General features: G+C 45.8%; 1 protein-coding gene across 1 annotated transcript in view; it reads left to right on the top strand.

Moving 5' to 3' along the window:
- The window catches only part of SCAI (suppressor of cancer cell invasion), a 98,865-nt gene that overhangs the window by 63,286 nt on the left and 9,433 nt on the right, over window positions 1–26,146 (top strand). Inside the window, 2 exon segments of the mRNA XM_075579394.1 lie at window positions 23,534–23,615; window positions 24,563–24,635. Coding sequence (XP_075435509.1) covers window positions 23,534–23,615; window positions 24,563–24,635 — 155 coding nt within the window.

Genomic DNA, 26,146 nt, shown 5'->3' with positions numbered 1-26,146 from the left:
GTCACACACACGCAGTAATAATGTATTTACTGGTGAGAGCAAAGCGTGTCACATACAGGCGGTAATAATGCATTTACTGGTAAGAGCAAAGCGTGTCGCATACACGCGGTAATAATGCATTTACTGGCGAGAGCAAAGCATGTCACACACACGCAGTAATAATGCATTTACTGGTGAGAGCATAGCGTGTCGCATACACGCGGTAATAATGCATTTACTGGTGAGAGCAAAGCGTGTCACATACACGCAGTAATAATGCATTTACTGGTGAGAGCAAAGCGTGTCGCATACACGCAGTAATAATGCATTTACTGGTGAGAGCAAAGCGTGTCGCATACACACAGTAATAATGCATTTACTGGTGAGAGCAAAGCGTGTCGCATACACACAGTAACAATGCATTTACTGGTGAGAGCAAAGCGTGTCGCGCACACACGCAGTAATAATGCATTTACTGGTGAGAGCAAAGCGTGTCGCATACACACGGTAATAATGCGTTTACTGGTGAGAGCAAAGCGTGTCGCGCACACACGCAGTAATAATGCATTTACTGGTGAGAGCAAAGCGTGTCACATACACGCAGTAATAATGCATTTACTGGTGAGAGCAAAGCGTGTCACATACACGCAGTAATAATGCATTTACTGGTGAGAGCAAAGCGTGTCGCATACACGCGGTAATAATGCATTTACTGGTGAGAGCAAAGCGTGTCGCATACACGCAGTAATAATGCATTTACTGGTGAGAGCAAAGCGTGTCGCATACACACAGTAATAATGCATTACTGGTGAGAGCAAAGCGTGTCACATACACGCAGTAATAATGCATTTACTGGTGAGAGCAAAGCGTGTCGCATACACGCGGTAATAATGCATTAACTGGTGAGAGCAAAGCGTGTCTCACGCAGTAACAATGCATTTACTGGTGAGAGCACAGCGTGTCACATACACTTGGTAATAATGCATTTACTGGCGAGAGCAAAGCGTGTCGCATACACGCAGTAATAATGCATTTACTGGTGAGCAATGCGTGTTGCATACACGAAGTAATAATGCATTTACTGGTGAGCAATGCGTGTCACATACACTTGGTAATAATGCATTTAATGGTGAGCAATGCGTGTTGCATACACGTGCTAATAATGCATTTACTGGTGAGAGCAAAGCGTGTCACATACACTTGGTAATAATGCATTTACTGGTGAGCAATGCGTGTTGCATACACAAAGTAATAATGCATTTACTGGTGAGAGCAAAGCGTGTCGTGCACACGCAGTAATAATGCATTTACTGGTGAGAGCAAAACGTGTCGCATACACGCGGTAATAATGCATTTACTGGTGAGAGCAAAGCGTGTCGCATACACGCGGTAATAATGCATTTACTGGTGAGAGCAAAGCGTGTCGCATACACGCGGTAATAATGCATTTACTGGTGAGAGCAAAGCGTGTCACATACACGCAGTAATAATGCATTTACTGGTGAGAACAAAGCGTGTCACATACACGTGCTAATAATGCATTTACTGGTGAGAGCAAAGCGTGTCACATACACGCAGTAATAATGCATTTACTGGTGAGAGCAAAGCGTGTCGAATACACGCAGTAATAATGCATTTACTGGTGAGAGCAAAGCGTGTCGCATACACGCAGTAATAATGCATTTACTGGTGAGAGCAAAGCGTGTCGCATACACGCGGTAATGCATTTTTTGGTGAGAGCAAAGCGTGTCGCATACACGCAATAATAATGCATTTACTGGTGAGAGCAAAGCGTGTTGCATACACGCGGTAGTAATGCATTTACTGGTGAGAGCAAAGCGTGTTGCATACACGCAGTAATAATGCATTTACTGGTGAGAGCAAAGCGTGTCACATGCAGTAATAATGCATTTACTGGTGAGCAAAGCGTGTCGCATACACGCAGTAATAATGCATTTACTGGTGAGAGCAAAGCGTGTCGCATACACGCGGTAATGCATTTACTGGTGAGAGCAAAGCGTGTCGCATACACGCAGTAATAATGCATTTACTAGTGAGAGCAAAGCGTGTTGCATACACGCGGTAGTAATGCATTTACTGGTGAGAGCAAAGCGTGTTGCATACACGCGGTAATAATGCATTTACTGGTGAGAGCAAAGCGTGTCACATGCAGTAATAATGTATTTACTAGTGAGAGCAAAGCGTGTTGCATACACGCGGTAGTAATGCATTTACTGGTGAGAGCAAAGCGTGTTGCATACACGCGGTAATAATGCATTTACTGGTGAGAGCAAAGCGTGTCACACGCGCTAATAATGCATTTACTGGTGAGAGCAAAGTGTGTCGCATACACGCAGTAATAATGCATTTACTGGTGAGAGCAAAGCGTGTCACATACACGCAGTAATAATGCATTTACTGGTGAGAGCAAAGCGTGTCGCATACACGCGGTAATAATGCATTTGCTGGCGAGAGCAAAGCGTGTCGCGCACACGCAGTAATAATGCATTTACTGGTGAGAGCAAAGCGTGTCTCATACACGCAGTAAATGCATTTACTGGTGAGCGCAAAGCGTGTCGCACACACGCAGTAATGCATTTACTGGTGAGAGCAAAGCGTGTCGCATGCAGTAATAATGCATTTACTGGTGAGAGCAAAGCGTGTCGCACACACGTAGTAATAATGCATTTACTGGTGAGAGCAAAGCGTGTCGCACACACGCAGTAATAATGCATTTACTGGTGAGAGCAAAGCGTGTCGCATACACGTAGTAATAATGCATTTACTGGTGAGAGCAAAGCGTGTCGCACACACGCAGTAATAATGCATTTACTGGTGAGAGCAAAGCGTGTCGCACACACACGCAGTAATAATGCATTTACTGGTGAGAGCAAAGCGTGTCGCACACACGCGGTAATAATGCATTTACTGGTGAGAGCAAAGCATGTCACACACGCGGTAATAATGCATTTACTGGTGAGAGCAAAGCGTGTCGCACACACGCAGTAATAATGCATTTACTGGTGAGAGCAAAGCGTGTCGCACACGCAGTAATAATGCATTTACTGGTGAGAGCAAAGCGTGTCACACACACGCAGTAATAATGCATTTACTGGTGAGAGCAAAGCGTGTCACATACACGCAGTAATAATGCATTTACTGGTGAGAGCAAAGCGTGTCGCATACACGCGGTAATAATGCATTTACTGGCGAGAGCAAAGCATGTCACACACGCAGTAATAATGCATTTACTGGTGAGAGCAAAGCGTGTCACACACACGCAGTAATAATGTATTTACTGGTGAGAGCAAAGCGTGTCACACACGCAGTAATAATGCATTTACTGGTGAGAGCAAAGCGTGTCACACACACGCAGTAATAATGCATTTACTGGTGAGAGCAAAGCGTGTCACATACACGCAGTAATAATGCATTTACTGGTGAGAGCAAAGCGTGTCGCATACACGCGGTAATAATGCATTTACTGGTGAGAGCAAAGCATGTCACACACACGAAGTAATAATGCATTTACTGGTGAGAGCAAAGCGTGTCACATACATGCAGTAATAATGCATTTACTGGTGAGAGCAAAGCGTGTCACACACACGCAGTAATAATGTATTTACTGGTGAGAGCAAAGCGTGTCACATACACGCAGTAATAATGCATTTACTGGTGAGAGCAAAGCGTGTCGCATACACGCGGTAATAATGCATTTACTGGCGAGAGCAAAGCATGTCACACACACGCAGTAATAATGCATTTACTGGTGAGAGCATAGCGTGTCGCATACACGCGGTAATAATGCATTTACTGGTGAGAGCAAAGCGTGTCACATACACGCAGTAATAATGCATTTACTGGTGAGAGCAAAGCGTGTCGCATACACGCGGTAATAATGCATTTACTGGTGAGAGCAAAGCGTGTCGCATACACGCGGTAATAATGCATTTACTGGTGAGAGCAAAGCGTGTCGCATACACGCAGTAATAATGCATTTACTGGTGAGAGCAAAGCGTGTCGCATACACACAGTAATAATGCATTTACTGGTGAGAGCAAAGCGTGTCGCATACACACAGTAACAATGCATTTACTGGTGAGAGCAAAGCGTGTCGCGCACACACGCAGTAATAATGCATTTACTGGTGAGAGCAAAGCGTGTCGCATACACACGGTAATAATGCGTTTACTGGTGAGAGCAAAGCGTGTCACATACACGCAGTAATAATGCATTTACTGGTGAGAGCAAAGCGTGTCACATACACGCAGTAATAATGCATTTACTGGTGAGAGCAAAGCGTGTCGCATACACGCAGTAATAATGCATTTACTGGTGAGAGCAAAGCGTGTCGCATACACACAGTAATAATGCATTACTGGTGAGAGCAAAGCGTGTCACATACACGCAGTAATAATGCATTTACTGGTGAGAGCAAAGCGTGTCGCATACACGCGGTAATAATGCATTAACTGGTGAGAGCAAAGCGTGTCTCACGCAGTAACAATGCATTTACTGGTGAGAGCACAGCGTGTCACATACACTTGGTAATAATGCATTTACTGGTGAGAGCAAAGCGTGTCACATACACTTGGTAATAATGCATTTAATGGTGAGCAATGCGTGTTGCATACACGTGCTAATAATGCATTTATTGGTGAGAGCAAAGCGTGTCACATACACTTGGTAATAATGCATTTACTGGTGAGCAATGCGTGTTGCATACACAAAGTAATAATGCATTTACTGGTGAGAGCAAAGCGTGTCGTGCACACGCAGTAATAATGCATTTACTGGTGAGAGCAAAACGTGTCGCATACACGCGGTAATAATGCATTTACTGGTGAGAGCAAAGCGTGTCGCATACACGCGGTAATAATGCATTTACTGGTGAGAGCAAAGCGTGTCGCATACACGCGGTAATAATGCATTTACTGGTGAGAGCAAAGCGTGTCACATACACGCAGTAATAATGCATTTACTGGTGAGAACAAAGCGTGTCACATACACGTGCTAATAATGCATTTACTGGTGAGAGCAAAGCGTGTCACATACACGCAGTAATAATGCATTTACTGGTGAGAGCAAAGCGTGTCGAATACACGCAGTAATAATGCATTTACTGGTGAGAGCAAAGCGTGTCGCATACACGCAGTAATAATGCATTTACTGGTGAGAGCAAAGCGTGTCGCATACACGCGGTAATGCATTTTTTGGTGAGAGCAAAGCGTGTCGCATACACGCAATAATAATGCATTTACTGGTGAGAGCAAAGCGTGTTGCATACACGCGGTAGTAATGCATTTACTGGTGAGAGCAAAGCGTGTTGCATACACGCAGTAATAATGCATTTACTGGTGAGAGCAAAGCGTGTCACATGCAGTAATAATGCATTTACTGGTGAGCAAAGCGTGTCGCATACACGCAGTAATAATGCATTTACTGGTGAGAGCAAAGCGTGTCGCATACACGCGGTAATGCATTTACTGGTGAGAGCAAAGCGTGTCGCATACACGCAGTAATAATGCATTTACTAGTGAGAGCAAAGCGTGTTGCATACACGCGGTAGTAATGCATTTACTGGTGAGAGCAAAGCGTGTTGCATACACGCGGTAATAATGCATTTACTGGTGAGAGCAAAGCGTGTCACATGCAGTAATAATGTATTTACTAGTGAGAGCAAAGCGTGTTGCATACACGCGGTAGTAATGCATTTACTGGTGAGAGCAAAGCGTGTTGCATACACGCGGTAATAATGCATTTACTGGTGAGAGCAAAGCGTGTCACACGCGCTAATAATGCATTTACTGGTGAGAGCAAAGTGTGTCGCATACACGCAGTAATAATGCATTTACTGGTGAGAGCAAAGCGTGTCACATACACGCAGTAATAATGCATTTACTGGTGAGAGCAAAGCGTGTCGCATACACGCGGTAATAATGCATTTGCTGGCGAGAGCAAAGCGTGTCGCGCACACGCAGTAATAATGCATTTACTGGTGAGAGCAAAGCGTGTCTCATACACGCAGTAAATGCATTTACTGGTGAGCGCAAAGCGTGTCGCACACACGCAGTAATGCATTTACTGGTGAGAGCAAAGCGTGTCGCATGCAGTAATAATGCATTTACTGGTGAGAGCAAAGCGTGTCGCACACACGTAGTAATAATGCATTTACTGGTGAGAGCAAAGCGTGTCGCACACACGCAGTAATAATGCATTTACTGGTGAGAGCAAAGCGTGTCGCATACACGTAGTAATAATGCATTTACTGGTGAGAGCAAAGCGTGTCGCACACACGCAGTAATAATGCATTTACTGGTGAGAGCAAAGCGTGTCGCACACACACGCAGTAATAATGCATTTACTGGTGAGAGCAAAGCGTGTCGCACACACGCGGTAATAATGCATTTACTGGTGAGAGCAAAGCATGTCACACACGCGGTAATAATGCATTTACTGGTGAGAGCAAAGCGTGTCGCACACACGCAGTAATAATGCATTTACTGGTGAGAGCAAAGCGTGTCGCACACGCAGTAATAATGCATTTACTGGTGAGAGCAAAGCGTGTCACACACACGCAGTAATAATGCATTTACTGGTGAGAGCAAAGCGTGTCACATACACGCAGTAATAATGCATTTACTGGTGAGAGCAAAGCGTGTCGCATACACGCGGTAATAATGCATTTACTGGCGAGAGCAAAGCATGTCACACACGCAGTAATAATGCATTTACTGGTGAGAGCAAAGCGTGTCACACACACGCAGTAATAATGTATTTACTGGTGAGAGCAAAGCGTGTCACACACGCAGTAATAATGCATTTACTGGTGAGAGCAAAGCGTGTCACACACACGCAGTAATAATGCATTTACTGGTGAGAGCAAAGCGTGTCACATACACGCAGTAATAATGCATTTACTGGTGAGAGCAAAGCGTGTCGCATACACGCGGTAATAATGCATTTACTGGTGAGAGCAAAGCATGTCACACACACGAAGTAATAATGCATTTACTGGTGAGAGCAAAGCGTGTCACATACATGCAGTAATAATGCATTTACTGGTGAGAGCAAAGCGTGTCACACACACGCAGTAATAATGTATTTACTGGTGAGAGCAAAGCGTGTCACATACACGCAGTAATAATGCATTTACTGGTGAGAGCAAAGCGTGTCGCATACACGCGGTAATAATGCATTTACTGGCGAGAGCAAAGCATGTCACACACACGCAGTAATAATGCATTTACTGGTGAGAGCATAGCGTGTCGCATACACGCGGTAATAATGCATTTACTGGTGAGAGCAAAGCGTGTCACATACACGCAGTAATAATGCATTTACTGGTGAGAGCAAAGCGTGTCGCATACACGCGGTAATAATGCATTTACTGGTGAGAGCAAAGCGTGTCGCATACACGCGGTAATAATGCATTTACTGGTGAGAGCAAAGCGTGTCGCATACACGCAGTAATAATGCATTTACTGGTGAGAGCAAAGCGTGTCGCATACACACAGTAATAATGCATTTACTGGTGAGAGCAAAGCGTGTCGCATACACACAGTAACAATGCATTTACTGGTGAGAGCAAAGCGTGTCGCGCACACACGCAGTAATAATGCATTTACTGGTGAGAGCAAAGCGTGTCGCATACACACGGTAATAATGCGTTTACTGGTGAGAGCAAAGCGTGTCACATACACGCAGTAATAATGCATTTACTGGTGAGAGCAAAGCGTGTCACATACACGCAGTAATAATGCATTTACTGGTGAGAGCAAAGCGTGTCGCATACACGCAGTAATAATGCATTTACTGGTGAGAGCAAAGCGTGTCGCATACACACAGTAATAATGCATTACTGGTGAGAGCAAAGCGTGTCACATACACGCAGTAATAATGCATTTACTGGTGAGAGCAAAGCGTGTCGCATACACGCGGTAATAATGCATTAACTGGTGAGAGCAAAGCGTGTCTCACGCAGTAACAATGCATTTACTGGTGAGAGCACAGCGTGTCACATACACTTGGTAATAATGCATTTACTGGTGAGAGCAAAGCGTGTCACATACACTTGGTAATAATGCATTTAATGGTGAGCAATGCGTGTTGCATACACGTGCTAATAATGCATTTATTGGTGAGAGCAAAGCGTGTCACATACACTTGGTAATAATGCATTTACTGGTGAGCAATGCGTGTTGCATACACAAAGTAATAATGCATTTACTGGTGAGAGCAAAGCGTGTCGTGCACACGCAGTAATAATGCATTTACTGGTGAGAGCAAAACGTGTCGCATACACGCGGTAATAATGCATTTACTGGTGAGAGCAAAGCGTGTCGCATACACGCGGTAATAATGCATTTACTGGTGAGAGCAAAGCGTGTCGCATACACGCGGTAATAATGCATTTACTGGTGAGAGCAAAGCGTGTCACATACACGCAGTAATAATGCATTTACTGGTGAGAACAAAGCGTGTCACATACACGTGCTAATAATGCATTTACTGGTGAGAGCAAAGCGTGTCACATACACGCGCTAACAATGCATTTACTGGTGAGAGCAAAGCGTGTCACATACACGCGGTAATAATGCATTTACTGGTGAGAGCAAAGCGTGTCGCATACACGCGGTAATAATGCATTTACTGGTGAGAGCAAAGCGTGTCACATACACGCGGTAATAATGCATTTACTGGTGAGAGAAAAGCGTGTCGAATACACGCAGTAATAATGCATTTACTGGTGAGAGCAAAGCGTGTCACATACACGCAGTAATAATGCATTTACTGGTGAGAGCAAAGCGTGTCACATACACGCGGTAATAATGCATTTACTGGTGAGAGCAAAGCGTGTCGCATACACGCGGTAATAATGCATTTACTGGTGAGAGCAAAGCGTGTCACATACAGGCGGTAATAATGCATTTACTGGTAAGAGCAAAGCGTGTCGCATACACGCGGTAATAATGCATTTACTGGCGAGAGCAAAGCATGTCACACACACGCAGTAATAATGCATTTACTGGTGAGAGCATAGCGTGTCGCATACACGCGGTAATAATGCATTTACTGGTGAGAGCAAAGCGTGTCACATACACGCAGTAATAATGCATTTACTGGTGAGAGCAAAGCGTGTCGCATACACGCAGTAATAATGCATTTACTGGTGAGAGCAAAGCGTGTCGCATACACACAGTAATAATGCATTTACTGGTGAGAGCAAAGCGTGTCGCATACACACAGTAACAATGCATTTACTGGTGAGAGCAAAGCGTGTCGCGCACACACGCAGTAATAATGCATTTACTGGTGAGAGCAAAGCGTGTCGCATACACACGGTAATAATGCGTTTACTGGTGAGAGCAAAGCGTGTCGCGCACACACGCAGTAATAATGCATTTACTGGTGAGAGCAAAGCGTGTCACATACACGCAGTAATAATGCATTTACTGGTGAGAGCAAAGCGTGTCACATACACGCAGTAATAATGCATTTACTGGTGAGAGCAAAGCGTGTCGCATACACGCGGTAATAATGCATTTACTGGTGAGAGCAAAGCGTGTCGCATACACGCAGTAATAATGCATTTACTGGTGAGAGCAAAGCGTGTCGCATACACACAGTAATAATGCATTACTGGTGAGAGCAAAGCGTGTCACATACACGCAGTAATAATGCATTTACTGGTGAGAGCAAAGCGTGTCGCATACACGCGGTAATAATGCATTAACTGGTGAGAGCAAAGCGTGTCACATACACGTGCTAATAATGCATTTACTGGTGAGAGCAAAGCGTGTCGCATACACGCAGTAATAATGCATTTACTGGTGAGAGCAAAGCGTGTCGCGCACACACGCAGTAATAATGCATTTACTGGTGAGAGCAAAGCGTGTCGCATACACACGGTAATAATGCGTTTACTGGTGAGAGCAAAGCGTGTCGCGCACACACGCAGTAATAATGCATTTACTGGTGAGAGCAAAGCGTGTCACATACACGCAGTAATAATGCATTTACTGGTGAGAGCAAAGCGTGTCACATACACGCAGTAATAATGCATTTACTGGTGAGAGCAAAGCGTGTCGCATACACGCGGTAATAATGCATTTACTGGTGAGAGCAAAGCGTGTCGCATACACGCAGTAATAATGCATTTACTGGTGAGAGCAAAGCGTGTCGCATACACACAGTAATAATGCATTACTGGTGAGAGCAAAGCGTGTCACATACACGCAGTAATAATGCATTTACTGGTGAGAGCAAAGCGTGTCGCATACACGCGGTAATAATGCATTAACTGGTGAGAGCAAAGCGTGTCTCACGCAGTAACAATGCATTTACTGGTGAGAGCACAGCGTGTCACATACACTTGGTAATAATGCATTTACTGGCGAGAGCAAAGCGTGTCGCATACACGCAGTAATAATGCATTTACTGGTGAGCAATGCGTGTTGCATACACGAAGTAATAATGCATTTACTGGTGAGCAATGCGTGTCACATACACTTGGTAATAATGCATTTAATGGTGAGCAATGCGTGTTGCATACACGTGCTAATAATGCATTTACTGGTGAGAGCAAAGCGTGTCACATACACTTGGTAATAATGCATTTACTGGTGAGCAATGCGTGTTGCATACACAAAGTAATAATGCATTTACTGGTGAGAGCAAAGCGTGTCGTGCACACGCAGTAATAATGCATTTACTGGTGAGAGCAAAACGTGTCGCATACACGCGGTAATAATGCATTTACTGGTGAGAGCAAAGCGTGTCGCATACACGCGGTAATAATGCATTTACTGGTGAGAGCAAAGCGTGTCGCATACACGCGGTAATAATGCATTTACTGGTGAGAGCAAAGCGTGTCACATACACGCAGTAATAATGCATTTACTGGTGAGAACAAAGCGTGTCACATACACGTGCTAATAATGCATTTACTGGTGAGAGCAAAGCGTGTCGCATACACGCAGTAATAATGCATTTACTGGTGAGAGCAAAGCGTGTCGCATACACGCGGTAATGCATTTTTTGGTGAGAGCAAAGCGTGTCGCATACACGCAATAATAATGCATTTACTGGTGAGAGCAAAGCGTGTTGCATACACGCGGTAGTAATGCATTTACTGGTGAGAGCAAAGCGTGTTGCATACACGCAGTAATAATGCATTTACTGGTGAGAGCAAAGCGTGTCACATGCAGTAATAATGCATTTACTGGTGAGCAAAGCGTGTCGCATACACGCAGTAATAATGCATTTACTGGTGAGAGCAAAGCGTGTCGCATACACGCGGTAATGCATTTACTGGTGAGAGCAAAGCGTGTCGCATACACGCAGTAATAATGCATTTACTAGTGAGAGCAAAGCGTGTTGCATACACGCGGTAGTAATGCATTTACTGGTGAGAGCAAAGCGTGTTGCATACACGCGGTAATAATGCATTTACTGGTGAGAGCAAAGCGTGTCACATGCAGTAATAATGTATTTACTAGTGAGAGCAAAGCGTGTTGCATACACGCGGTAGTAATGCATTTACTGGTGAGAGCAAAGCGTGTTGCATACACGCGGTAATAATGCATTTACTGGTGAGAGCAAAGCGTGTCACACGCGCTAATAATGCATTTACTGGTGAGAGCAAAGCGTGTCGCATACACGCAGTAATAATGCATTTACTGGTGAGAGCAAAGCGTGTCACATACACGCAGTAATAATGCATTTACTGGTGAGAGCAAAGCGTGTCGCATACACGCGGTAATAATGCATTTGCTGGCGAGAGCAAAGCGTGTCGCGCACACGCAGTAATAATGCATTTACTGGTGAGAGCAAAGCGTGTCTCATACACGCAGTAAATGCATTTACTGGTGAGCGCAAAGCGTGTCGCACACACGCAGTAATGCATTTACTGGTGAGAGCAAAGCGTGTCGCATGCAGTAATAATGCATTTACTGGTGAGAGCAAAGCGTGTCGCACACACGTAGTAATAATGCATTTACTGGTGAGAGCAAAGCGTGTCGCACACACGCAGTAATAATGCATTTACTGGTGAGAGCAAAGCGTGTCGCATACACGTAGTAATAATGCATTTACTGGTGAGAGCAAAGCGTGTCGCACACACGCAGTAATAATGCATTTACTGGTGAGAGCAAAGCGTGTCGCACACACACGCAGTAATAATGCATTTACTGGTGAGAGCAAAGCGTGTCGCACACACGCGGTAATAATGCATTTACTGGTGAGAGCAAAGCATGTCACACACGCGGTAATAATGCATTTACTGGTGAGAGCAAAGCGTGTCGCACACACGCAGTAATAATGCATTTACTGGTGAGAGCAAAGCGTGTCGCACACGCAGTAATAATGCATTTACTGGTGAGAGCAAAGCGTGTCACACACACGCAGTAATAATGCATTTACTGGTGAGAGCAAAGCGTGTCACATACACGCAGTAATAATGCATTTACTGGTGAGAGCAAAGCGTGTCGCATACACGCGGTAATAATGCATTTACTGGCGAGAGCAAAGCATGTCACACACACGCAGTAATAATGCATTTACTGGTGAGAGCAAAGCGTGTCACACACACGCAGTAATAATGTATTTACTGGTGAGAGCAAAGCGTGTCACACACGCAGTAATAATGCATTTACTGGTGAGAGCAAAGCGTGTCACACACACGCAGTAATAATGCATTTACTGGTGAGAGCAAAGCGTGTCACATACACGCAGTAATAATGCATTTACTGGTGAGAGCAAAGCGTGTCGCATACACGCGGTAATAATGCATTTACTGGTGAGAGCAAAGCATGTCACACACACGAAGTAATAATGCATTTACTGGTGAGAGCAAAGCGTGTCACATACATGCAGTAATAATGCATTTACTGGTGAGAGCAAAGCGTGTCACACACACGCAGTAATAATGTATTTACTGGTGAGAGCAAAGCGTGTCACATACACGCAGTAATAATGCATTTACTGGTGAGAGCAAAGCGTGTCGCATACACGCGGTAATAATGCATTTACTGGCGAGAGCAAAGCATGTCACACACACGCAGTAATAATGCATTTACTGGTGAGAGCATAGCGTGTCGCATACACGCGGTAATAATGCATTTACTGGTGAGAGCAAAGCGTGTCACATACACGCAGTAATAATGCATTTACTGGTGAGAGCAAAGCGTGTCGCATACACGCGGTAATAATGCATTTACTGGTGAGAGCAAAGCGTGTCGCATACACGCGGTAATAATGCATTTACTGGTGAGAGCAAAGCGTGTCGCATACACGCAGTAATAATGCATTTACTGGTGAGAGCAAAGCGTGTCGCATACACACAGTAATAATGCATTTACTGGTGAGAGCAAAGCGTGTCGCATACACACAGTAACAATGCATTTACTGGTGAGAGCAAAGCGTGTCGCGCACACACGCAGTAATAATGCATTTACTGGTGAGAGCAAAGCGTGTCGCATACACACGGTAATAATGCGTTTACTGGTGAGAGCAAAGCGTGTCACATACACGCAGTAATAATGCATTTACTGGTGAGAGCAAAGCGTGTCACATACACGCAGTAATAATGCATTTACTGGTGAGAGCAAAGCGTGTCGCATACACGCGGTAATAATGCATTTACTGGTGAGAGCAAAGCGTGTCGCATACACGCAGTAATAATGCATTTACTGGTGAGAGCAAAGCGTGTCGCATACACACAGTAATAATGCATTACTGGTGAGAGCAAAGCGTGTCACATACACGCAGTAATAATGCATTTACTGGTGAGAGCAAAGCGTGTCGCATACACGCGGTAATAATGCATTAACTGGTGAGAGCAAAGCGTGTCTCACGCAGTAACAATGCATTTACTGGTGAGAGCACAGCGTGTCACATACACTTGGTAATAATGCATTTACTGGTGAGAGCAAAGCGTGTCACATACACTTGGTAATAATGCATTTAATGGTGAGCAATGCGTGTTGCATACACGTGCTAATAATGCATTTATTGGTGAGAGCAAAGCGTGTCACATACACTTGGTAATAATGCATTTACTGGTGAGCAATGCGTGTTGCATACACAAAGTAATAATGCATTTACTGGTGAGAGCAAAGCGTGTCGTGCACACGCAGTAATAATGCATTTACTGGTGAGAGCAAAACGTGTCGCATACACGCGGTAATAATGCATTTACTGGTGAGAGCAAAGCGTGTCGCATACACGCGGTAATAATGCATTTACTGGTGAGAGCAAAGCGTGTCACATACACGCGCTAACAATGCATTTACTGGTGAGAGCAAAGCGTGTCACATACACGCGGTAATAATGCATTTACTGGTGAGAGCAAAGCGTGTCGCATACACGCGGTAATAATGCATTTACTGGTGAGAGCAAAGCGTGTCACATACACGCGGTAATAATGCATTTACTGGTGAGAGAAAAGCGTGTCGAATACACGCAGTAATAATGCATTTACTGGTGAGAGCAAAGCGTGTCACATACACGCAGTAATAATGCATTTACTGGTGAGAGCAAAGCGTGTCGCGCACACGCAGTAATAATGCATTTACTGGTGAGAGCAAAGCGTGTCACATACACGCAGTAATAATGCATTTACTGGTGAGAGCAAAGCGTGTCGAATACACGCAGTAATAATGCATTTACTGGTGAGAGCAAAGCGTGTCGCATACACGCAGTAATAATGCATTTACTGGTGAGAGCAAAGCGTGTCACATACACGCGGTAATAATGCATTTACTGGTGAGAGCAAAGCGTGTCGCATACACGCAGTAATAATGCATTTACTGGTGAGAGCAAAGCGTGTCGCATACACGCAGTAATAATGCATTTACTGGTGAGAGCAAAGCGTGTCACATACACGCGGTAATAATGCATTTACTGGTGAGAGCAAAGCGTGTCACACACGCAGTAATAATGCATTTACTGGTGAGAGCAAAGTGTGTCGCATACACGCAGTAATAATGCATTTACTGGTGAGAGCAAAGTGTGTCGCATACACGCAGTAATAATGCATTTACTGGTGAGAGCAAAGCGTGTCGCATACACGCGGTAATAATGCATTTACTGGTGAGAGCAAAGCGTGTCACACACGCAGTAATAATGCATTTACTGGTGAGAGCAAAGTGTGTCGCATACACGCAGTAATAATGCATTTACTGGTGAGAGCAAAGCGTGTCGCATACACGCAGTAATAATGCATTTACTGGTGAGAGCAAAGCGTGTCGCATACACGCAGTAATAATGCATTTACTGGTGAGAGCAAAGTGTGTCGCATACACGCGGTAATAATGCATTTACTGGTGAGAGCAAAGCGTGTCGCATACACGCGGTAATAATGCATTTACTGGTGAGAGCAAAGCGTGTCACATACACGCAGTAATAATGCATTTACTGGTGAGAGCAAAGCGTGTCGCGCACACGCAGTAATAATGCATTTACTGGTGAGAGCAAAGCGTGTCACATACACGCAGTAATAATGCATTTACTGGTGAGAGCAAAGCGTGTCGAATACACGCAGTAATAATGCATTTACTGGTGAGAGCAAAGCGTGTCGCATACACGCAGTAATAATGCATTTACTGGTGAGAGCAAAGCGTGTCGCATACACGCGGTAATGCATTTTTTGGTGAGAGCAAAGCGTGTCGCATACACGCAATAATAATGCATTTACTGGTGAGAGCAAAGCGTGTTGCATACACGCGGTAGTAATGCATTTACTGGTGAGAGCAAAGCGTGTTGCATACACGCAGTAATAATGCATTTACTGGTGAGAGCAAAGCGTGTCGCATACACGCGGTAATAATGCATTTACTGGTGAGAGCAAAGCGTGTCGCATACACTCAGTAATAATGCATTTACTGGTGAGAGCAAAGCGTGTCGTGCACACGCAGTAATAATGCATTTACTGGTGAGCAAAGCGTGTCGCATACACGCAGTAATAATGCATTTACTGGTGAGAGCAAAGCGTGTCGCATACACGCGGTAATGCATTTACTGGTGAGAGCAAAGCGTGTCGCATACACGCAGTAATAATGCATTTACTAGTGAGAGCAAAGCGTGTTGCATACACGCGGTAGTAATGCATTTACTGGTGAGAGCAAAGCGTGTTGCATACACGCGGTAATAATGCATTTACTGGTGAGAGCAAAGCGGGTCACATGCAGTAATAATGCATTTACTGGTGAGAGCAAAGCGTGTTGCATACACGCAGTAATAATGCATTTACTAGTGAGAGCAAAGCGTGTTGCATACACGCGGTAGTAATGCATTTACTGGTGAGAGCAAAGCGTGTCGCATACACGCAGTAATAATGCATTTACTAGTGAGCGCAAAGCGTGTTGCATACACGCGGTAGTAATGCATTTACTGGTGAGAGCAAAGCGTGTCGCATACACGCGGTAATAATGCATTTACTGGTGAGAGCAAAGCGTGTCACATGCAGTAATAATGTATTTACTAGTGAGAGCAAAGCGTGTTGCATACACGCGGTAGTAATGCATTTACTGGTGAGAGCAAAGCGTGTTGCATACACGCGCTAATAATGCATTTACTGGTGAGAGCAAAGCGTGTCGCGCACACGCAGTAATAATGCATTTACTGGTGAGAGCAAAGCGTGTCTCATACACGCAGTAAATGCATTTACTGGTGAGCGCAAAGCGTGTCGCACAAACGCAGTAATGCATTTACTGGTGAGAGCAAAGCGTGTCGCATGCAGTAATAAGGCATTTACTGGTGAGAGCAAAGCGTATTGCATACACGTAGTAATAATGCATTTACTGGTGAGAGCAAAGCGTGTCGCACACACGCAGTAATAATGCATTTACTGGTGAGAGCAAAGCGTGTCGCACACACACGCAGTAATAATGCATTTACTGGTGAGAGCAAAGCGTGTCGCACACACGCGGTAATAATGCATTTACTGGTGAGAGCAAAGCGTGTCGCACACACGCAGTAATAATGCATTTACTGGTGAGAGCAAAGCGTGTCGCACACGCAGTAATAATGCATTTACTGGTGAGAGCAAAGCGTGTCACACACACGCAGTAATAATGCATTTACTGGTGAGAGCAAAGCGTGTCACATACACGCAGTAATAATGCATTTACTGGTGAGAGCAAAGCGTGTCGCATACACGCGGTAATAATGCATTTACTGGCGAGAGCAAAGCATGTCACACACACGCAGTAATAATGCATTTACTGGTGAGAGCAAAGCGTGTCACACACACGCAGTAATAATGTATTTACTGGTGAGAGCAAAGCGTGTCACACACGCAGTAATAATGCATTTACTGGTGAGAGCAAAGCGTGTCACACACACGCAGTAATAATGCATTTACTGGTGAGAGCAAAGCGTGTCACATACACGCAGTAATAATGCATTTACTGGTGAGAGCAAAGCGTGTCGCATACACGCGGTAATAATGCATTTACTGGTGAGAGCAAAGCATGTCACACACACGAAGTAATAATGCATTTACTGGTGAGAGCAAAGCGTGTCACATACATGCAGTAATAATGCATTTACTGGTGAGAGCAAAGCGTGTCACACACACGCAGTAATAATGTATTTACTGGTGAGAGCAAAGCGTGTCACATACACGCAGTAATAATGCATTTACTGGTGAGAGCAAAGCGTGTCGCATACACGCGGTAATAATGCATTTACTGGCGAGAGCAAAGCATGTCACACACACGCAGTAATAATGCATTTACTGGTGAGAGCATAGCGTGTCGCATACACGCGGTAATAATGCATTTACTGGTGAGAGCAAAGCGTGTCACATACACGCAGTAATAATGCATTTACTGGTGAGAGCAAAGCGTGTCGCATACACGCGGTAATAATGCATTTACTGGTGAGAGCAAAGCGTGTCGCATACACGCGGTAATAATGCATTTACTGGTGAGAGCAAAGCGTGTCGCATACACGCAGTAATAATGCATTTACTGGTGAGAGCAAAGCGTGTCGCATACACGCAGTAATAATGCATTTACTGGTGAGAGCAAAGCGTGTCGCATACACACAGTAACAATGCATTTACTGGTGAGAGCAAAGCGTGTCGCATACACACAGTAACAATGCATTTACTGGTGAGAGCAAAGCGTGTCGCGCACACACGCAGTAATAATGCATTTACTGGTGAGAGCAAAGCGTGTCGCATACACACGGTAATAATGCGTTTACTGGTGAGAGCAAAGCGTGTCGCGCACACACGCAGTAATAATGCATTTACTGGTGAGAGCAAAGCGTGTCTCACGCAGTAACAATGCATTTACTGGTGAGAGCACAGCGTGTCACATACACTTGGTAATAATGCATTTACTGGCGAGAGCAAAGCATGTCGCATACACGCAGTAATAATGCATTTACTGGTGAGCAAAGCGTGTCGCACACACGCGGTAATAATGCATTTACTGGTGAGAGCAAAGCGTGTCACATACACTTGGTAATAATGCATTTAATGGTGAGCAATGCGTGTTGCATACACGTGCTAATAATGCATTTACTGGTGAGAGCAAAGCGTGTCACATACACAAAGTAATAATGCATTTACTGGTGAGAGCAAAGCGTGTCGAGCACACGCAGTAATAATGCATTTACTGGTGAGAGCAAAACGTGTCGCATACACGCGGTAATAATGCATTTACTGGTGAGAGCAAAGCGTGTCGCATACACGCGGTAATAATGCATTTACTGGTGAGAGCAAAGCGTGTCGCATACACGCGGTAATAATGCATTTACTGGTGAGAGCAAAGCGTGTCACATACACGCAGTAATAATGCATTTACTGGTGAGAACAAAGCGTGTCACATACACGTGCTAATAATGCATTTACTGGTGAGAGCAAAGCGTGTCACATACACGCGCTAACAATGCATTTACTGGTGAGAGCAAAGCGTGTCACATACACGCGGTAATAATGCATTTACTGGTGAGAGCAAAGCGTGTCGCATACACGCGGTAATAATGCATTTACTGGTGAGAGCAAAGCGTGTCACATACACGCGGTAATAATGCATTTACTGGTGAGAGAAAAGCGTGTCGAATACACGCAGTAATAATGCATTTACTGGTGAGAGCAAAGCGTGTCACATACACGCAGTAATAATGCATTTACTGGTGAGAGCAAAGCGTGTCGCGCACACGCAGTAATAATGCATTTACTGGTGAGAGCAAAGCGTGTCACATACACGCAGTAATAATGCATTTACTGGTGAGAGCAAAGCGTGTCGAATACACGCAGTAATAATGCATTTACTGGTGAGAGCAAAGCGTGTCGCATACACGCAGTAATAATGCATTTACTGGTGAGAGCAAAGCGTGTCGCATACACGCGGTAATGCATTTTTTGGTGAGAGCAAAGCGTGTCGCATACACGCAATAATAATGCATTTACTGGTGAGAGCAAAGCGTGTTGCATACACGCGGTAGTAATGCATTTACTGGTGAGAGCAAAGCGTGTTGCATACACGCAGTAATAATGCATTTACTGGTGAGAGCAAAGCGTGTCGCATACACGCGGTAATAATGCATTTACTGGTGAGAGCAAAGCGTGTCGCATACACTCAGTAATAATGCATTTACTGGTGAGAGCAAAGCGTGTCGTGCACACGCAGTAATAATGCATTTACTGGTGAGAGCAAAGCGTGTCGCATACAGGCGGTAATAATGCATTTACGGGTGAGAGCAAAGCGTGTCGCATACACGCAGTAATAATGCATTTACTGACGAGAGCAAAGCGTGTCGTGCACACACGCAGTAATAATGCATTTACTGGTGAGAGCAAAGCGTGTCGCATACACGCGGTAATGCATTTACTGGTGAGAGCAAAGCGTGTCGCATACACGCAGTAATAATGCATTTACTAGTGAGAGCAAAGCGTGTTGCATACACGCGGTAGTAATGCATTTACTGGTGAGAGCAAAGCGTGTTGCATACACGCGGTAATAATGCATTTACTGGTGAGAGCAAAGCGTGTCACATGCAGTAATAATGTATTTACTAGTGAGAGCAAAGCGTGTTGCATACACGCGGTAGTAATGCATTTACTGGTGAGAGCAAAGCGTGTTGCATACACGCGGTAATAATGCATTTACTGGTGAGAGCAAAGTGTGTCGCATACACGCAGTAATAATGCATTTACTGGTGAGAGCAAAGCGTGTCGCATACACGCAGTAAATGCATTTGCTGGTGAGAGCAAAGCGTGTCGCGCACACGCAGTAATAATGCATTTACTGGTGAGAGCAAAGCGTGTCTCATACACGCAGTAAATGCATTTACTGGTGAGCGCAAAGCGTGTCGCACACACGCAGTAATGCATTTACTGGTGAGAGCAAAGCGTGTCGCATGCAGTAATAATGCATTTACTGGTGAGAGCAAAGCGTGTCACGCAGTAATAATGCATTTACTGGTGAGCAAAGCGTGTCGCATACACGCAGTAATAAGGCATTTACTGGTGAGCAAAGCGTGTCACATACACGCAGTAATAATGCATTTACTGGTGAGAGCAAAGCGTGTCGCATACACGCAGTAATAATGCATTTACTGGTTAGAGCAATGCGTGTCACGCAGTAATAATGCATTTACTGGTGAGCAAAGCGTGTCGCATACATGCGGTAATAAGGCATTTACTGGCGAGAGCAAAGCGTGTCACGCAGTAATAATGCATTTAGTGGTGAGCAAAGTGTGTCGCATACATGCGGTAATAATGCATTTACTGGTGAGAGCAAAGCGTGTCGAATACACGTGGTAATAATGCATTTACTGGTGAGAGCAAAGCGTGTCTAATAGACGCGGTAATAATGCATTTACTGGTGAGCAAAGCGTGTCGCATACACGCAGTAATAATGCATTTACTGGTGAGAGCAAAGCGTGTCTCATACACGCAGTAAATGCATTTACTGGTGAGCGCAAAGCGTGTCGCATACACGCGGTAATGCATTTACTGGTGAGAGCAAAGCGTGTCGCATGCAGTAATAATGCATTTACTGGTGAGAGCAAAGCGTATTGCATACACGCAGTAATAATGCATTTACTGGTGAGAGCAAAGCGTGTCACGCAGTAATAATGCATTTACTGGTGAGCAAAGCGTGTCGCATACACGCAGTAATAAGGCATTTACTGGTGAGCAAAGCGTGTCACATACACGCAGTAATAATGCATTTACTGGTGAGAGCAAAGCGTGTCGCATACACGCAGTAATAATGCATTTACTGGTTAGAGCAATGCGTGTCACGCAGTAATAATGCATTTACTGGTGAGCAAAGCGTGTCGCATACATGCGGTAATAAGGCATTTACTGGCGAGAGCAAAGCGTGTGACGCAGTAATAATGCATTTAGTGGTGAGCAAAGTGTGTCGCATACATGCGGTAATAATGCATTTACTGGTGAGAGCAAAGCGTGTCGAATACACGCGGTAATAATGCATTTACTGGTGAGCAAAGCGTGTCGCATACACGCAGTAATAATGCATTTACTGATGAGAGCAAAGCGTGTCTAAGGCTAAGGCCCCGGTCACGGCGCTCTAATGCGCGCCCGCACTTTTGGTTGCGCGTTCCGGCGATTCCCCGGTCTGCAGCTCACTGCAGGAGCAGAGACCGGGGGGGGGGGGGGCGTGGCGGAGGAGTGACGGGGCGCGGCCATGACGTCACCCGGCAGGTTCGCCCTCATTGGCTGAACCGCCGGGGGGCGTGACTAGCCGCTCGATGCGAGTTTGAGAGCAGGAGTAGCTCTCGCGCGAGCGCTGCGGCCCCCCCTCGCAGCGGGCCCGGCGCCATTGCGGGGAGGGCTCTCGTGAGCGCAGCGTCCGCCACAGCGGACGCTGTAGCAGGCAGCGGGGGCAAGGCCTAATACACGCGGTAATAATGCATTTACTGGTGAGAGCAAAGCGTGTCGCACATACGCAGTAATAATGCATTTACTGGTGAGAGCAAAGCGTGTCGCACACGCAGTAATAATGCATTTACTGGTGAGAGCAAAGCGTGTCTAATACATGCGGTAATAATGCATTTACTGGCGAGAGCAAAGCGTGTCACATACACGCAGTAATAATGCATTTACTGGTGAGAGCAAAGCGTGTCACATACACGCAGTAATAATGCATTTACTGGCGAGAGCAAAGCGTGTCACATACACGCAGTAATAATGCATTTACTGGCGAGAGCAAAGCGTGTCACATACACGCATTAAATGCATTTACTGGCGAGAGCAAAGCGCGTTGCACACACGCAGTAATAATGCATTTACTGGTGAGAGCAAAGCGTGTCGCATACACGCGGTAATAATGCATTTACTGGTGAGAGCAAAGTGTGTCGCATACACGCGGTAATAATGCATTTACTGGTGAGAACAAAGCGTGTCGCATACACGCGGTAATAATGCATTTACTGGTGAGAACAAAGCGTGTCGCACACACGCAGTAATAATGCATTTACTGGTGAGAGCAAAGCGTGTCGCATACACGCAGTAATAATGCATTTACTGGTGAGAGCAAAGCGTGTCGCATACACACAGTAATAATGCATTTACTGGTGAGAGCAAAGCGTGTCGCATACACGTGGTAATAATGCATTTACTGGTGAGAGCAAAGCGTGTCGCATACACGCTGTAATAATGCATTTACTGGCGAGAGCAAAGCGTGCCTAATACACGCTGTAATAATGCATTTACTGGTGAGAGCAAAGCGTGTCGCATACACGCGCTAATAATGCATTTACTGGTGAGAGCAAAGCGTGTCGCATACACGCGCTAATAATGCATTTACTGTTGAGAGCAAAGCGTGCTGTATACACGCGCTAATAATGCATTTACTGGTGAGAGCAAAGCGTGTCGCATACACGCAGTAATAATGCATTTACTGGTGAGAGCAAAGCGTGTCATACGCTCACTAATAATAATAATAATAATAATGCATTTACTGGTGATGAGACCTTTATACCTTTCCCTGTTTCCTGTTTCATAGGTTCACTGGCGTATAGGTTTCTCATGGGGCCCTGTAGGTCGGTGACATGTTCCTGGCGAGATGTGTGTTTGGCTTTTCACATGTCGCAGAGCCGCCATTCTGTCCTCCGTTTTTATCTTTACCAAGATGGGAAGCAGGGGGTGCCTCGTTAATTTCCGCTCCGGGGCCTCCCTGCTTCCCGTGATACTTACCGGTAAAACGAACATGTCTCAATCTCGGGCGTCACGCTGGCCGATAGGAAGCTACGGCGTCATTCGTCATGGCTTCCTATTGGCCAGCGCAATATGGGGGATTTACGTACCAGGAAGTACCGGTACTACTTTCACCTATGTATGTCGGGGAGCGGGGGGTCTCCGAAGCTGAAATTAACAGGGTTCAGATCCCCTGCTTTCTATGCAGATTAAACAAGGGGGGGGGGGGGATGGGGAGGATGGTGCTGCTTTCGCTTTACAGATCAATATTGCTCGGGGGATGTTAATTGATTGAAGCGGAGTGGGACGTGAGCTGTGACGTGGGTTACTGTCCGGATGTAACATGCGATTTTCGCTGCTTTGTTTCTGCAGCCTTCATCCAGGCGATCTCTACCCCTTCACCAGAAAACCTTTATTCATCATTGTGGACTCCTCCAACAGCGTGGCATATAAGGTACCACTATCAGACACTTCCGCGTAGTAACGTGTCTCTGTGTTTCCGTGGATACTCGGAACGTTCACGCGTTTCACAGCCAAAGGCAGATTTTTCAGCTCACCTGCAGTCTCGCTGTGAACCTTTAACCGTTATTCAGTTTTATCCCAGAAGATTTACATTTTCTTTAGTTCCCCGATTTTCTCCTCTAAAATGTGTTATTCTGACCGTTCCATTTTTCTGTTTGTAATAAATCTGAAACGTCGTTTCTGTTGGACAGTGAGATGGGTATATGTGCCCATCGATGAGGGTCAGTGAGATGGGTATGTGTGCTCATTGCTGAGGGTCAGTGAGATGGGTATGTGTGCTCATTGCTGAGGGTCAGTGAGATGGGTATGTGTGCTCATTGCTGAGGGTCAGTGAGATGGGTATATGTGCTCATTGCTGAGGGTCAGTGAGATGGGTATATGTGCTCATTGCTGAGGGCCAGTGCGCGCCCATCGCCGGGGGACAGCGCGCGCCCATCGCCGGGGGACAGCGCGCGCCCATCGCCGGGGGAGGAGTTTGCGGCAGTGCAGAATATTTAGTCACTGCCTTGTTGCCTAAGTCGGCACTGGCTTTTGGATGGCCTGTGTGGGAGTTTATTAGCCGCCTGCAAGCTCAGTGACGTATCACCGTGATTAGACCGACACATTTGTTTTAACGTTGAGAAATGAATAGAATGAGATTTTCTGGAGGTGGTGGTGGGGAGGATTAGAATTGAAGCTGCAGCGACGGTTATGTTGGAACCATGTAAAATATTGGGAGTAGAGGTGTTTGTGCGTCCGTACCCAGAGGCTGCGGCCAGGTGACACCGTTCATGGTTGTTCAGTTGAAGCTAGCCAGGGGTGTTGATATTAAATGACCTGTATCCCGCACGCTGCTCCTTACTCTTTCTCTGATGTAATTCCGGCCTTTATTTGTTGCAGAATTTCACCAATCTGTTTGGCCAGCCCCTGGTTTGCCTGCTCTCGCCCACGGCGTACCCCAAGGCTTTACAAGGTACGGGTTTCTCTCTACACATATGCATGTGCTCTTCATTGTTAGACTCCAGTTTAACTGCTTCAGCACAGGTGGGCAGCCCTCTTGTTGCTGTACAGGACTGGAGTTTCTCCATCTCCTGCCTCCGCAGCACTTGGGCTAAGGCCAGGGTGAAGAGAATCGTGCTGACGCTCGAGACGTCCGGCGCGGACTGAGCAGGAGCTTTTTTCCTGTCCAGTTAAAAGTTGTGTGGGTGGGTGGGGGGGGGGGGTGTGTTACTGAAGGGAGTGGGGGGGGTGCCATCGCGCCTAAAATCAAATTTCTGTGTCTCCCCACGCAGAGCGCCGGGGCAAGCACACGCGCACACAACCGCACTTTGGACGTGTGCACCCAGATTCGGCAATCTGATCGCAGCGAGCGCTCGCGCTTCTCTTCACCCGGGCCGCAGCCTTACACTTGTAAACACTCCATGCATGTTTGCGCTGGTCAGAGAAGTCATCAGTAGCTACAAAGTGTCCTCCTATATTCCAGCTCTCCCACCTGAGTCAGGCTTCCTGCCCGTCATTAATATTGTGTGCTGAAGCAGTCAGGCTTCCTGCCCATCATTACTATGGTGTGCTGAAGCAGTCGGGCTTCCTCCCCGTCATTACTATGGTGTGCTGAAGCAGTCGGGCTTCCTCCCCGTCATTACTATGGTGTGCTGAAGCAGTCGGGCTTCCTCCCCGTCATTACTATGGTGTGCTGAAGCAGTCAGGCTTCCTGCCCGTCATTACTATGGTGTGCTGAAGCAGAGTAGAAGCGGCTCTGCTTCCTGCGCTGTGACGAGTGTCACATGGGACCAGTTAGCCGTCTGTGTCACGTGTTGCCATAAATTAACACTGCTGTGCTGAACCCTCGCAAATCTGAGATGGCGACCATGAGAACAGCCATTGTAAGCCGAAGCAAATAGCCAAGTGTATTTAACCACTTCTCTGCCAGAGGGACTGACAGAACAATACGTTTGCAGGCTGTTAAAAGGCATTGGAACAGGGGGGTCTCCAGAAGCTGAACTGTGCTATTCTGATCTCTGGGACCCCCAGTTCCCGGATTTAAATCACCCTGCAGGGGGGAAAAATGGCTGCCCTATCTCTGGCCTATAGGAAACCGCAACGTGTGTTGGTGAGGGGTCAGTGCTATAGCAGAGAGAGGGAGAGAGGGTCTGTACTATAGCTGTGTGTGTGTGTTGGTGAGGGGGTCAGTACTGTAGTGGGGGCAGTTTAGATTTGAGGAGGGGGTGTATATATTGAGTAGGTTTGGGGAGGGGCGCATTGTAGGTGTGAGGGGTGCTGGGTGTATAGGTATGGGGAAGTGGTGTAGGTTTGGAGACGGTGCTGGGTATATAGTTTGTGTAGGTTTGGGAAGGAGGTGTAGGTTTGGGGGAGGTGCTGTGTGTATAGGTTTGGGAAAGGGGTGTAGGTTTGGGGGAGAGGTTGTGTTTGTTTGGGGAAGGGTCTGGGTGTATAGTTTGTAGGTATGGGCTGGGTGCATAGGTT

This window comes from Ascaphus truei, chromosome 21 (assembly GCF_040206685.1).
Source record: "Ascaphus truei isolate aAscTru1 chromosome 21, aAscTru1.hap1, whole genome shotgun sequence".
NCBI lineage: Eukaryota > Metazoa > Chordata > Amphibia > Anura > Ascaphidae > Ascaphus > Ascaphus truei.
The sequence above is the reverse complement of the archived record's forward strand: the minus strand, read 5'-3'. Positions and strand labels throughout refer to the sequence as shown.